Here is a 12,500-nt window from a genome sequence, read left to right as displayed (position 1 = left end):
CCACTGAAGAGGTGCATGAAGGAATATAGCGTAAACATAATCACTACATCATCGCAGCATCTGTTTATATCACAGTCTACACACAGTCTATATCACAGTTAAAAAACATGCACGCTGAAAAACTCACATCGCATTGCCCATGGGTCAACGTTCCGGATACCACGCACCAACTTGAAGAGACCGATACTGCAGTCAACCGATAAATCCGCTCGGAGGACCTTCTGCGCGAGCCGAGGAGAGGCATTGTCCATAGCATTGCCGATGAACTCCCTAAGCTTGGCCACGTAGCTCACGTTCGGCTGCAGTCCATCTTCGGGATCAAAGTCCGTCTCGCCGTCACAGAGGCAGGACGTCGCCAAAGCGCACAGAAAAACAGTTAGCACGAAGACGTGCGACGTCGGTGGCGAACACTTGGCGCTTCTTCGAGGTGTCATGATGACGCACGCCGAAAGATTGACTGTCAAACACGTCAAGACCGGGTTCACGGGGCCGAAAAGCCACTCTGGTTGTTCATGGGTGTTTAATATTAAAGTCCTTGCATTAATATTAAAGTCTCTACATTCCAAAATACGTTAATAATTCGTGTAATATCATTTACGAGTGCATGGAAAAGAGACTCCCGGCCGCATCGCCAGCTCTCTCTGTAGCTGGTGGCTCGAATAAGGGTAGTTCACGTATGGCGAAAATCGTCTGGACTCGCCGCCCACCACCTTTTTATAATCACGCGTGTCGTCACGGCACCCGCACGGTCCCTCGATCTGCTCGAGGTGGCCTTTCCACGCGGAAACGCGCTCCAAACAGATCGACTTTCTCCTTCGTATTTTTTCTCACCCTCACTTTTTGCGCGGCGGTGACCTTCTGAAGGCGGCACGGATTTGGCTCGTTCCTGTAGTAGCGCGCCAAGCCTTGAACCCGCCGCGTTTTCGTGATGACGTGTACAGCACAAGATCGCTCGGGAGCAATGAGCCGACCGAATACACGCATATGAGAGCTCCTGACCTGCCAACGAGCACTGCTGAGCGGTCACAGACTCGGAATAACGCGCTCGCGTCATACTTGCAGTGAATTGCTCCTCCGCATCCAGCGCGGTGATGTCTAATACGCGGCATCGGACTTTCGCTATTCCAGTGAGCACCTTTTTTTTTTTCTCTCATCCTTGTAGCTTGTATTGCCTTACAAGTGTCGTGGCGTTTTCCAATAATTAATGCTCTCTCGATTTTGAGCTTGTCGGCGATCAGCCGTTTCTGACACGACAGTCTCATGTTCTGTCGAGGTTACTGAGGTGACCTGTCATTTCGCGTTGCCACATTTCATTGTTGCCTGGATATGAACGCATGACCGTCGTTGTTGCCCGTAGCAACTGAGGTGTTGCACTGCTAAGCAGGTGGATGACGGTCCGATTCCCAGCATGGAGGAAGGAAACAGTTAGGAGGGAGCATTGCGCAATGCGATAGAAAGAGAGAGAGAAAGAAAGGAAGAAACGAAGAAAGAGAGAAAGAAACAAACGAAGAAAGAGAGAAAGAAAGAAATGAAGAAAGAAAGAAAGAAAGAAAGAAAGAAAGAAAGAAAGAAAGAAAGAAAGAAAGAAAGAAAGAAAGAAAGAAAGAAAGAAAGAAAGAAAGAAAGAAACGAAGAAGGAAAGGAAGAAGGAAAGAAGGAAATGAAGAAAGGGAGAAAGAGAAAGAAGCTTAGTTTGAGTATTTTCACTGATGAAACAGCAGCGAAATCGAGTTCTTTTTTCTAGTTTCAGTTATTGTTTTCACTCCCTCTGATGATACGCTACAATCGCCGTACGCTGCAATGAGAAACGAACGCTAGGATATGTGCAAAATTCACATAACCTCTCCTCACATTTTTGACATTCAGTGTGACGTGAACAACCTCAATTTCCAGCTTCAATTGTTTTTGCGGCTCATGCGTCATTTTGGAGGTTAAACCTAAACAACCCATCGGTCAAACAACTTATGTTCGAGCTTTATTTCGCCAGTAGCAAGAGAGGGAAGCAAGGAAATGGAGGGAGGTTAACCAGAAGCACGTTCGGTTTGCTACCCTGCACTGGGGTAAGGGATACGGGGACAAAAAGAGACACAGATGAAGAGAGGAGAAGAGAAGAGGGATGAACACAATCACGAGCACACTTGGGGGAGCACATCCAGTCTACAGGCGGTCACTTAGGTATGTTGATTTTAGGTATTTCAGTAGCGCTTTCACTGCCTTATTTCGCCAGGAAAATCTGGATAATCTTCGGGGCTAAAAGCTGCTCCAGGCAGTTTGAGTGAGTGCCTGAAGACCCTCACCTTGGCATCAAACAAGCCACTTAGGCTATACACAATAAAACATATTACAGGCTGTTCTTGGAATGAACACTGTTACACTAACAAATCTACGACATAATAATATCTAGGGTTTAACGTCCCAAAACCACCATATGATTATGAGAGACGCCGTAGTGGAGGGCTCCGGAAATTTTGACCACCTGGGGTTCTTTAACGTGCACCTAAATCTAAGTACAAAATCTACGACATACGAATCACTAAATATTTTGTATCTTAGATGATATTACACGATTTCGCATAATGACACTGTTTACGTCACCGAAAGATGGGCAATCAGTGCACCGTGGCCCCGTCAGCGTAGCGTGGATTGCCGGGACGCTGACTGCCTGTTGCTCGTTAAGCAACAGGCTAACGATCACGCGGCGTTTGTTAAATAGAAAATGACCGTAGAATACAAATAGCGTAACCGTACAAATGCAAATACGCACTTGTCATCATGCAAAATCCTACACTTCATTACGGGTGAACCTTTGCCGAGAAATCAAGACACCACCAGAACGACAATGATAGCGGCGCGTGAAATGGTTTGTTTGTCGAATCCAGCCCTAAAACGGATCATGAATACGCCATCGTATGCGCACATTCCACCGCAGTCGTTGATGCTCACTCAATTGAGCGATTGCAAGATTGTTTTTGAAGCGCGTTCCAAACTGAGAAGATACGCCTCTAATGATGCCCAATTTTCGAAAAGGAAGAAGAACGTGTTTTCGATGAAGTTTCGAATATGGGAAACGCATGTTACATGGGATTGAGGGACAACCTAAAAACGGCAGTCGCTGTTCGGGGGAAATCTGTCACCGGCAAAAATTGAAATATAATTTACGACAACCTTAAAGATTTTAGAACACGAAGACATCCCACAGGAGCACATAAAGTTGTTTTCAATGCAATTCAAATCAGCACGAAGGCAAAGAAAGAAAGCTTCCCTTAAAAAAACATGCGTGGCTTCTTAACTTCAATCCTATGCCATCTAGGCGTGGTAGATTAGTAGCTTGAGCACAGCGCTGCTAAACACGCCAGCACGGGTTCGATTCTCGCTCAATGCGGCCGCACTTCGATTGGGCCGAGGTCCAAAAACGCCCCTGTGGTGTTTTTTTAAACATCTGGCGTTGAAAACTAATCCGTAGACCCCACTACGGCATATGCCTCAAAATCATATTTTGATTTATCAAATGAAACTACAGAATTAATTTTCCAAGTGGGGAACACTTTAGGGGCTCGGGCTGTCGTATGCTTTCATCGTATGCTGTCATCTCATGTCGTCGCTTTGGGTCACGCAGGCAAAACCATGTATAGCATAGCCATGTATAGTATTGCATAGCAAGAGGGCGGGCAACGGAAGTGAGGGTGAGGAGGAGGTAAAGAAGAAAGGGAGAGGGTAAAGCATAGAATAGCCATGCATGGCGTCACGCAGGAAAACCATGTATAGCACAGCTTTGTGTAGCATAGCCATGCATAGTATAGTATAGCAAGTGGACGGGAAAGAGAAGTGAGGTTGAGGGGGAGAGATGTGAGGGTGGTGAGGAGGGAAAGGAGGGGGTATAGCATAGCATATCCGATTATAGTATTAGTATAGCGAGAGGGTGGAAAAGGGAAGTGATGAGGAAGGAAAGGAGAATGGGAGGGTAAAGTGTAGCATAGCCATGTGTAGTACAGGATAGCAAGGGGTAGGAAAGGGAAATGAGGGTGAGAAGGGAAAGGAGGATGGGGAGGGTAGAGAATAGCACAGCTGTGTATTGTACAGTATAGCCAATGAGGTCGGAAAGGGAAGTGGGGGTGAGGAGGATGGAAATGAGGAGGGAGAGGGCAGACCATTACATAGCTGTGTATAGTATAGTATAGCAAGGGGATGGAAAGAGAAGTGATGGTGAGGAGGGTGGAAAGGAGGAGGGGAGGGTAAAGAATAGCGTAACCGTGTGTAGTAGAGCATAGCAAGGGGTGGGAAAGGGAAGTGAGGGCGAGGAGGAGGGGACAGGGCACCACTCCATCACAAATGAAGGTTTCCTTTCCCGCCATAGATGCGGAGCAGGCTCAAGTTGGGAACACCAGCGCTAGCTCGCCCATGAACGCGAGCGTCGCTGAATGGCAGGCGAATCACTGCCCCTCACTTCCTACAGCTTTCACGTTGAGTGCAACTGCATACATCTTTTTTTTTTCATCCATTCTACGTCGTAATAGTTTATCCTGAAACGTATCCTCGAAAAGTGGTCCAGCAATATAATGACACCCTGAGAAGCCCTTAGCTATGTGAAAGGACCCAAGGCACGTTTGTCAGCCGGTGGACTCTATGTGCACTGCGTACGTACGCCTCTTTATCCATAATTTAGTTTCACTTCCCCGCACCCGATAAAGTTACACAAACGTTGCGAGGCAGGTAATTGCCGGTGTGTGGTTGACCGAATATACGGAGACAATAATGCGGGCCACGTGGCAAGCATCAAGAGCTGGGCTGGAGCACCCGACTATAGAGGAAGTCTCCCCACAAAATTGACGGTCGTGGCCTTCGGCGTACTTGTGGTTGCCTTGTTTTTCTTTTATTCGGTGATCAGCCACCGACTGCTGGGCGCTGTGGCAAAGGAACAAAATATGCGAGACTTCCAACAACAGCACGCAACAAATCGCGTTAGCACAGGCACTCACAAGAGAGCAAGTAACAAAACGACGCACATCTGTTTTGGGGCTTCTTTGGCGATGTTGTCAGCTTCGAAAGCCGCGATGATGATGACAGGCAGTGTCATTCGATGTGATCGGCGCGGAACGGCACTTAGCGAATGCGGTCTTCGAGTGTGTGTGTGTGTGTGTGTGTGTGTGTGTGTGTGTGTGTGTGTGTGTGTGTGTGTGTGTGTGTGTGTGTGTGTGTGCGCGTGTGTGCGCGTGCGTGCGTGCGTGTGCGTGTGTGTGCGTGTGTGTGTGCGTGTGTGTGCGTGCGTGCGTGCGTTCATGCGTGCGTAGCTGGCACAAAGGCGGATTTCTAGGCGCGATCGGTCAATGTCCAGCTCGACATTTTATCCATTATCGTAATCGCTAGTTTCTTGGGCGTCACTTTTTTCACCGAAGCACACGAGAATACAAATGGGGCACTGGCGTCTCGTCTTAAATGCTCAAAATGCGCCATGACACTATATACGCTGCGCGAAAATTTAAGACTTATGAACGGGACTTTAGCGGAGTAGGGCATGAAAGAGAGGGAGGTGGCAGGGGTGAAAGTTTATAAGACTTCTCGTTGGCCTGCTCAGATGCGTGTTTGTCAATGAATCATTCGGTGCGAAAAAAAAAAAAGAACATACATGAGGCACAAACTGGAGAGGTGTCTCCTCTGTTTGCCTCGTCTGGTGTGTCCTGATTTCTTTCTCTTCTTCTTTATTTTACTGCGGTGTGTTTCAGAAACTAAAAGTTAGAACACAGTTCCAGAGCCAAACTGCGGTGTCGCTAGGCGAATCTCGGACCACTTTCTCTTCGTGCCGACCGGACACTGCGCTCCTCTCTGATGCAATAACGCTCGCACGCGTGCACGGTAAACAGAAGTAGGAAACTTAAATGTGAGCGATGCAAAGGTGTTGGCGAATGATACATTGCGGGGCGTAAGAGAGCACGAGTCTTCGCTTACGAAATCGGGCACCATGCCTTAGACGCACCGCATGCGATATTTTTATCCTTTAGACAGTCGTGAGGGTTTTCATTTATTCTTTTCGTTTCGTTAGCACGTGAAAGCAAAACTGTTTTCTCGTTCCGCAGCCGTTACTTTAAATACGTGCATGCACGTAGCTTTGTCGCGGGAGTCCTCCGGGAAGGCTAGTGTATCCTTCTCGACGCATTGGTTTTGGCTCTGTATGAAACAAGGAAGTAGCTTAAGTCTCGTAGTATATGCGAGGTGAGCGACAGCACGCGGAGCTCCGCTCGCTATTAAACGCACTGCGTGCACATCCGTTATTTGTTGACTAGATGCATCCGAAGATAGATACGTCCTTGGTTCCTCCGAAGGAAAGCTACAGTTGGCACTGGCGTTAAGAAAGGAGAGATATCGGACACAAGGAGACAGCCCGGACTTGAAAAACCGTCTAACGCTAGAATCGTTCGTAAGAGAATACTTATGCAATACTGAGCCTGGGCACATAAGTATAGAAGGCGGCCGACTAACAGCAAAGAACATTCGCGAAAATAAAAGCTTTGTTCCAGAACCGTTGGTCAAGGGACCATGCGCTCCAGCCGGGGGTCACCTTCTAAGTGTGTATCACAAACGGAGGGCCAGGAGAACGGCCTTGGCGAACCGCTATTGCGCGAGAGGGCTTACCGAACCTTTTTTGTGGGAGCACTGCAAATCGGCGGGTGAGCTTCATCATCTAAATCAGTGGCGCGTAATATGCAAATTTGTAAGCGCAAATCTGTCTCCGTAATTTAATTTCACAACACTTCCTGTTACAGCTGAAAAATAGTGGGGGATTACCAACGTAACCATAGAAGAAACACGAGCGATATTAGAAACAGAGCTGCCTATCCCGTTGAAGACCCGGTTATGATTAATAGTGCTTAGTGGGAACGCTTGTAAGTGTGCCTGTGCTTTCGTTGATACCGGATGAGACGGTGTTAAACTTATAGATTAGGTAAGGCTCGCGGGCTTCACGATCATGATGAGAGCGAAAGCCTGACTCAAGTATAGTGGCTCGAATATTTTCAAAAGAATGTCCAGGTAAACGAATGTGTTTTCATAATGGTAGGCTAGGAAGCTTATTGGAATGCGATCTATGGTTGTTAAAGATTTCATACCAGACTATGTGCATACGTACTGAGTTGTATGCATCATGTACGGTGTCTGTGCTGTTTTTTTAGTTTTTTTTAGTTCCTTCTCGTATTAACCTTGATGTGTTTGAAGCGTACTTCAGGAGAAGTTAAAAAGTAAAAATTGATCTCAGTGCTGCGTAGATTTTCTTTTGCGATCTGACTGTTTGCAGTTTAATGCTAGCATGTGATTACGTTCCCGCGAAAAAAAATAGATAAAGCGCAGATCTGATGTCTGTCATCCCCCCCCCCCCCCCCCGCCTTTCCTTCCATGTGACGTGCAATCCAATAATTCTGTCATATCACTAGCGTATAATGCCATATCGACTGCGTGTACAATCTATCTTACTCTGTGTAACCTGACTTCGCTGCCACGAGTCCCAAATGTGCGCGCATGAATCTATGTCGACTGCGTGTGACCGATATCTTATGTTGTCATTCTTGCTATCGATAAGTTCTTTGAAACTATCTACTTTAAGTGTGTTTATAAGGAAACCCCCCGCGATGTACTTGTTACTTTGACAAAGTCTAGTCCACCAGACGAAACGTTAGTAGTGAAAATATACAGTGCCGAACCAACGAAAGTCGTAGTTTCTTTCTTCTTTTCATATATATATATATATATATATATCCGTCGGGATATCCGTCGCGCTTTCCCTCATCCGTGGCTCAGCAATGTGGGTTTCACACAAAGGAGAGAAAGAAAACAAAAAGATGGTTAATCCCTCCATCATAGGAATCGGAATAACACGAAAGTAAAGTGTGCCCTTACAGAAGTAACTGAATGTTTACTGTATATTGATATAAGAGGGTTTGTACAATGTATATTGATGTCTGGCAGCTATAGCACCGTTTAACGTGGATGCATGCCCCCACTTTGATGATTGGTGGTACATCTCCATCCCGACGACTAACGTCCATGTTAAATGATTAAACAAAGCCTTGTTGTAGCTGTAGTAGTTAACGGTGAAAGCGTAATCAGAGAACGAGGTATGATAGCCAGAAGAGCGTCGCATATTGGATGCAGAACTTGGTCGCCATCCCGCGGCATGTTGAAATGTGATTGAACACCACGGCTGGACTATAGGGAAGCGCAAAGCGCGTCGTGCCGCCCCGGTAGCCCGGCCGCGATTTTTCTCGGGGCGAGTGCGTGATCGGGGAACGCGGTGTTACAGCCAGGTGAGGCAAGCACGCATCGCAAAGCTATTTTTGGTTTGAATTAGCGTGATGCTATGAGCGAGGCCGACGCTTTTACGACGCTTGGGCTAAGATCGCCACCTCGCGGTGTGTTAAGGCATTGAAAAAATTGAACTTCTATTGAAAACGCGCCGAATGGGACGGACGTGTAACGCGTTGCAGGTGCTAATCGCGGAGCCCGCAGTATTGACGAATTACTTTACTTTACCGCTCCCAGAGGGCAGCACCACACCGCCACCACCGCCACCACCGCCACCACCGCCGCCACCACCACCGCCACCACCGCCAACCACCGCGGTGACCACGATGGAACCAGATACTTGAAGAAGTAGATTGAATGTGCAGACATCCACCCATTTACGCGAAGGTCGCCTGCGGCTGAGAAGTCACAAGACACTGATAATTCGGTTGAATTCGTGGGAATAAGAAAGTAGCCAAAAAGGAGCCAAGTAGCCAATACGTTTCTTTTTTTTTTCTGTCGCCACCGGCCTAGAAAAGTAGCCAAACTGGCGCAGTGTGGCAAAACCTGGCAACCGTAACCACTGAACCACCGCGGTGACCGCGATGGAACCAGATACTTGAAGAAGTAGTATGAACACACTCAAAAGTTAGGTGTGAGCAGCGGCTCAAGCGAGTGCTACGGATGTTGTATCACGATGACCGAGTACGTTGACGGAGGCTCGCACTTCCACCGTGCACACTTCTCCCATAATGCACCGAGCGCGTCCGCCAGGGGCTACCGAAGCGCTGTGGTTTACGGACAGGTCCAAGGTTTTGCTTGCCGTAATACGCAATTTATTCGCATAACACTTTTTTGCCTCTAATGCCCGTCGGCGCCCTATAACTGCCAACAGTGTTCAGTATATAATAGAGTCCAGCTGCTGCTGCAGCGAGTCGTAAAATCTCTATGGCGTGTATGCGCAGCAGCGAATGCGTGACGCAAGGAAGAAGGAAGCTCATTTACAAGCGCAGCAAGATGCCATCAATCAAGTACGGCTCAATTAGAAGCAATTTCTGCCCTCGGAAAAGCAGTGCTCGAATGAAGCCACGCGGCTTGCCGGAAAAAAACAAACGCACGCGAACCTCGCGGGAAGTCTGCCCGAAATCGAGAAGCAACAGAGGGAAAAGCCAGCTTACAAATAGAGCTGCGAATAGGGCAAATCGAGTGCTATATCGCCTGGCATGAAGTGGCACTCGTCAGGGGCATTAGCACCTGTATTTACGCGAAGGTCGCCTCTTGATCCCCCGTCACGAATGTTTCCTCTCGCTGTTTCGTCGGAAGGAAACCGCCGCTTTTCGCGAGGGTTATTCTCGCCGCGGTGTAGCCTTCGCTGCCTCCGACCGGTGACGTCAAAGGTGTAACTGGCTCGTCTCTAAAAACGCGCAGCGAAGGTGCATTCGCTGTCGACTACTATATCACGGCACGAGTTCGTAATGCACGCCTTGATTGACGTAATCGCAATATGGTCGAAAGCTGGACTAGTTGGTACGTGTTTGAAGGTTAATAACCAGCTAAGACACGTTGTGTTTCAGCCGATTAATCACCTTCAATAACACGTGTGATCGTAAGAATTAACAGATGACCGGATGCCGTGGATATTTTTTTTTATTGACATGATATGAGGAGATGCTTGGTGCAAACAGTGCCAAGGTTTCCATGCGTCTGTCTAAAGATAACAAAATTTCGAATTCAATAAGTGGATCTATATGATATAAATGAGAGCTTTTAGAATTTTGGACAAACCGCGTATTTTCACACATGTTGGAAGCTCTTGCCTTTAAAACGCTGCGCAATGCATTTTTGGATATTGGGATGGAAACCATATCACCTTCGCGATGTGCTTGTCGTGCTGCTTCACCAGCTGCAGTGTTGCCAGGAATATTGCAATGTCCCGGTATCCACTGGAATGTTGTTTCATGATACTTTTGGTTTGCCTTTGTGAGCTCTTTAATTGTGCCATCACTGAATGGTTCTCGCTTTTGTGCCGCAGAGTGATGTTAGTCCCGTCTGTGAATCGCATGAACGCTACCTGTGTTTGCGCATCTTTTACGGAATTGATAAATTTCTATCGCACTTGCGATAGCGCATAGTTAAGCTGTTGTAGGCGATGTCGCCCGAGATAACTTAAATGGATATTGTACAGTGAGGTGCGGTATAGGAAATGTTGAAGTGGAAGATGTTTCATTGCTACATTCATTACGTTTTAGAACACGCAATCTAAAAATCGTCCAGATTATGTTACACGATTCGGTCTCTTGAGATGAATCACTTGAAATCGCAATTCGCAGTTATCTGTCATTTTCTAATTACCATGCCCACTAAATTACATGCTCGTTGCTTCGCGTATAGTTATGTTCTCGCCTCTTGCTATAGGCCGTGCCGGTAACGCCCAATGCGGCTTGGGCTTGTCCCATTATTGTGCTTAGTAGCAGAGGAAGGCTTTAGAATTATTTTTTAGGGGTTTAACCGCAAGGCAATCAGATGCCAGGAGTCGGCGAAGGGGTTTTATTGAATGTAAGGTGAAGCGCTGCAGAAGCGTAAGCTTCCCGGCGATTTGCCCGGGAGGACCCAGGGAAAGGGGAAGGGGTGGGGGTGGGGGGTAAGCCGGACTAACTATGCAAGCTATGCAAGACACAAAATGAAACCGGCATTATTGTGGCCAAAATTGGGAAGTTCGTTTGGGGAAGGTTCATCCAACATTATACCCCACTGTTCGTTATACGACGTGCAGAGTCATTTAGAACATTCGCCTTTATTTGGCAGCCTTTCCTTCTTTCTTTCTTTTCTTTTTCTTTATCTACCGTCGCAGCAAACTTCTAGCGCTGATGTTCTTTCGTGAATGCTGCCATATCAAGGAATTTCGAATCAAAGTTGAGATTCCATTCTGTCGAGAATTCCATTCACGAACCACTAAGCCAATGTGTGCAGGCGGTATTAGTTTTGTGTAACTCACATCTTGGACTGCTGATTGACAATTCCTCCTAAAGGTTCATTGTAAGTTTTAATTGCATGCTACTGTATTATACACGCATTACCAGCAGTGAGTGTTGCATGACGCATTTCTGTATAGTTTACGATTGCCACAAAGGGCACACTTATCCGCCTCGGTAGTCTAGTGGTTACCAGAAGCGTAGCCAGTAATTTTTTTCGGGGGGGGGGGGGGGGTTCAACCATCCTTTTTTTATGTTCGTGCGTGCGTTTGTATGTGTGCGTGTATATATACACAGGCAAATTCGAAAAATATCGGGAGAGGGAGGTTCCACCCCCCCCCCCCCCAACCCCCCCTGGCTACGCCCCTGGTGGTTACGGTGCTTGACTGCTGACCCGAAGGACTCGGGATCGAATCCCGGCCGCGGCGCCGCATTGACGATGGAGGCGAAAATACTTGAGGCCCGTGTACTTAGGTACACGTTAAAGAATCACAGGTGGTCGAAATTTCCAGAGCCCGCCACTACGGCATCTCTAATAATCACATCGTGGTTTTGGGATGTTAAACCCCAACAATTATTATTATCGATCGCGTGTCACCGACGACACGCAGCTGACGACAACACAGCTATTGCAAAACGACAGCGGCATGCGCCACTTAAGCGGTCTTGCAGCAAAGCATTGCATATATACGTGTTTGTAGCGAAACTCGCGAGTGTTCAGCGTGTATGCCTCGCGTCTGGACATAAATTGGGTGCGGTTTGAGCGACGCGCTATAAGCCTTTCAGTGCTGACAAAATATATGAGAAAGGCAATTTATTCACGTCGAGTTTGAAGCAGGATGCAGCGTAAAAGAATTGCCTCTTCGTTGAGAATGTCATCGCGTGAGATGTTTGTACACTCGCATGCATAGGATGTGCACATTTTCATTACTTTCTCTTTCAAAGCAGATGGGCTTACTACATTTGCGCCTATAGTTGCTCCGGGGAGATCGTCAGTGGACACATGATGTACGTACAGGTGACGGAAGTCCTGGCCTCCAATGCGCTGCACGCTTTTAATGAGAGATTTAGCGGAGCTGGCCAAGGGTTGTTATTTGCCTGCTTCGCCACACGTGCCACCTGTAACGCACGAGGTGGTGATTGAATAGAGGGACTAGTAAACATATATAAGGGCCACGTTACTTCCTTGGGCTTTGGCGCTGGCCACTGGCGGAAAGCCAGGAGAGGTTTCCACGCATACTCGATAAACGCCAGCGTGTG

The 12,500-nt window shown here is 47.4% G+C and overlaps 1 protein-coding gene across 1 annotated transcript in view; it reads right to left on the bottom strand.

Annotated features, from left to right (window-relative positions):
• LOC119393973 (nose resistant to fluoxetine protein 6) overlaps positions 1 to 705 on the bottom strand; it is a 48,424-nt gene extending 47,719 nt beyond the window's left edge. The window contains exon 1 of the mRNA XM_037661186.2: positions 128 to 705. Within this exon, the coding sequence (XP_037517114.1) occupies positions 128 to 434 (307 nt within the window). The 5' untranslated portion in view covers positions 435 to 705. The remainder of the gene's footprint in view (positions 1 to 127) is intronic.
• Positions 706 to 12,500: the final 11,795 nt, after the last annotated feature.

This window comes from Rhipicephalus sanguineus, chromosome 1 (genome assembly GCF_013339695.2).
Source record: "Rhipicephalus sanguineus isolate Rsan-2018 chromosome 1, BIME_Rsan_1.4, whole genome shotgun sequence".
Taxonomy (NCBI): Eukaryota; Metazoa; Arthropoda; class Arachnida; order Ixodida; family Ixodidae; genus Rhipicephalus; species Rhipicephalus sanguineus.
Note: the sequence above shows the minus strand (reverse complement) of the source record. Positions and strands in the feature narration are given on the sequence as shown.